General features: G+C 43.8%; 1 protein-coding gene across 1 annotated transcript; it reads left to right on the top strand.

The window, feature by feature from the left end:
* Positions 1-143: 143 nt before the first annotated feature.
* LOC121966040 (potassium voltage-gated channel subfamily S member 1-like) lies at positions 144-2028 on the top strand (the record flags this gene model as incomplete). The annotated part of the gene is made up of 5 exons (XM_042516144.1): positions 144-308; positions 398-569; positions 1521-1604; positions 1690-1851; positions 1945-2028. Coding segments are annotated over 5 exons (667 nt in total), but the record flags the coding sequence as incomplete, so codon positions are not given.
* Between the last annotated feature and the right edge of the window lie 999 nt (positions 2029-3027).

Below are 3027 nucleotides of genomic sequence, written 5' to 3'. Positions count from 1 at the left end.
ATTTCCTCTTCAATATTTTGACAGATTTTGGTGGAGTTTGGTGGGATTGTCCAACTGTCATTTTCTGTTTTCACTCATTTTTAAAAGCCTTGTTAGACTGCGAGTTGTGTTTGAGTTACCTCGATTTCGTGTTTCCCGCACAGTCAGGAGATCGAGTACTGGGGCATCAACGAGTTCTTCCTGGACACGTGCTGCAGTTACCGTTACCACGACCGCAAGCTGGAGAGCAGCCGCCATCGCAGCTGGGACGACGAGAGCGACGTCAGCAGCATCGACACATCTGTGGACGAGATATCGGACTTAAACAGGTAACTTTGGGACTTTGGAGTCTGTGAGCTAAGGATTAATGAAGCAGCACATCCCTCCGTTCACACTCAGTCGTCCTCCGTCCTCGCAGAGACATGCAGCACTTCCAGGAGGTGCGTTACGGGAACATCCGGAAGTGTTTGTGGCTGACGCTGGAGAACCCGGGGTACTCCATCCCCAGCAAGCTCTTCAGTCTGGTGTCCATCGGGGTGGTGCTCACGTCCATCGCCACCATGTGCATCAACAGCATCCCCGAGTATCAGGTCGGCACGGAGAGCTGGAGAAGTGAAGCTACAGAGGATTTTAGTTTGGCACATATTTGGAGTCATAACTCAGTGAAATTTGAACACAGATATGAGCCACGCATTTTGAGATTCAGTATGACTTGAGCTCTCCAAGGATATCTCTATACCTCCATTGTCCATAAATCCACGTAGAAACCACAGAAAAAAGGCGGCCCTTATAACTGCAGATTTTGTCTGAGAATTAGTGAGTTTTTAAATAAGTATTTCACTGTTGGGAAGATGGCCTTTTAAAAAAAAACTGTGCTGTCTGTGCAGTAAAGAGGTGCAAATACTTTTGAATTAGTGCTACATGATCAGAGAAAACAGAGAAAGTTTTTTGCTCAAGAGTTGGAAAACCTACAACTACCAGAATGCACTGCGCCACACCAGACCAATAAACACCCCCGCTGGTGGGTGGCACAATGCAAACTCATAAGTGAGAAACAATGGTGAAAAAGAAACGATGTTATATCACAATAAACGGTAATAGCAAATAAGTTTAGTTAAACATTTCAGGAGAGAAACAGGTAAAACAGTAACAGCATCGTGGTTTATATTTGATCAGTTTCACCCTGTTTTACTCTGGATTTCCACTGCGGAGGGAGATTTAGGCAGCGGTGAGATGGGGGGAAGTTTACCACAGTTCATCTACACATCGTAAAGTAATCCAGTGATAGTTGTCCGTACATCCACGTGTGCACCGCAAATATGAGCTGCTAATTCACTATAATAAAAATCAAGGTGCAGAAATGAGTAGAGATGATAGAGCGTAAGATGTCTCTATTTTTTCTCTGATTATCTTGCATAACTCCTCAAACATTAACAACAAAAATCTACAAAAATAACAACATTATTGTAAAGCACAACGCCTGCCGTATTTGCTGACAAAAGGGAAATAAGGTCACTCGTCTTTCTCTTTTTTTCTCTCAGTTGTTTGACGATGAGGGGAAGCTGATGGAGGACCCGACCATGCAGACTCTGGAGGTGTTCTGCACCTGCTGGTTCACCTTCGAGGTGAGGAGATAAGTGTGGTGATACTGGTGACAAAGATGTCAGTGAAAACAGAGTAAATGCTGATTATCGTTTTTGTCTGTTTGAGGTGGTGACGCGGCTGCTGCTCGCACCGAACAGGAGGAAGTTCTTTCATCACCCGCTGAACATCATCGACATGGTGTCCGTGGCTCCCATCTACATCACACTGCTGTTTGACCTGACTGTGGGGTCCGAGTCTGAACTGGGAGATCTGGGACGACTCATACAGGTTTTAAACATTTGTGATTGCAGATTAAATGTACGTACATGACCTTTAAATCAAAAATTCTTAAATTAAATGTATGATTTCATGTCTCTTCAGGTGTTCAGGTTAATGAGGATCTTCAGGGTTTTGAAGTTGGCCCGTCACTCGACTGGACTGCGGTCACTGGGAGCGACGCTTCGGGTGAGTCACGACAATGTTACGCAACATTTGACTTTCTGAGTCACGGTGACATTAAACCGTCCGTAGAAACCTCTCAGGATGAATCAAAACAATGCGACTGAGTCTTCTTTTCTCTGTGACGTTCTGCTCTGTTGACCTTTCTGCCTCAGATGACGGCTGACGGATGTGAGCAGATGTAGGTGAAAACTGTTCCTGTGCTTTTTCTTTTTGAGGACGTGGTTCGGGCTTTAGGGACAGGAAGTGTTTCGGAAGTTTGTCTCCTGATATCAGACAGAATTGTAAACTTGTGACACTTTTTTTCAATCCTCCTCTGAGGGGCAGTTTACATGCACAAAACGTTCAAACTTTTGTTGTGACCTTTTGTTCACTCAGCAGCAGCGTTTGGGGGCCTGAAAACGCAAACTTTTGAAACTGGGTTCTAGGGTGTAATGTTTTAAAAATGCCACCCCCTTCTGTCGTCGTGACAATGCGCCGATCTTGAGAGAACGGCGACGTCACGGCCGAACTTCATGAATGCACGTGGTCTTCTTCTATGGTGTGTCATTACAAAGTTACACCACAACCTACTGGCCTGGCATGTATACGACAGCGTTTAGGCTGTTTTTGCAGATCCGTTGTTTTTGAGGATAGTTTTTACAATATTATCATATGAACACAAATTTTTTTAATGCAAAGACTTTTCCGTTTTTAGTCGGTTAGAGTTAAATTGCTTTAACTTTGACTGACTGGCATCGGGATGGGGGATTTAATTTTCCCTGACCAATCACTGGAGACCAACAAATCCGCCTGAATCTAACAGCATTTTAAGTCCACACTGATGCGTAGTCACGCCAACATACCTGTTTTGTCGAGAGTGGAGCCGAGTGAAGTAAAAACAAACTACTGTGCAACATTAAGAAGACAATGAAGCAACTTTCATGGTCCAATCTTTAGACCACCATTATTAAAAACAAGTCAGAATAGATATTAATAAAATAATCCAATTAGTCTTCTTACAAG

Source organism: Plectropomus leopardus, unplaced genomic scaffold, assembly GCF_008729295.1.
Source record: "Plectropomus leopardus isolate mb unplaced genomic scaffold, YSFRI_Pleo_2.0 unplaced_scaffold22880, whole genome shotgun sequence".
In the NCBI taxonomy this organism is placed as follows: domain Eukaryota; kingdom Metazoa; phylum Chordata; class Actinopteri; order Perciformes; family Serranidae; genus Plectropomus; species Plectropomus leopardus.
This window is presented reverse-complemented; position numbering and strand designations above follow the sequence as displayed.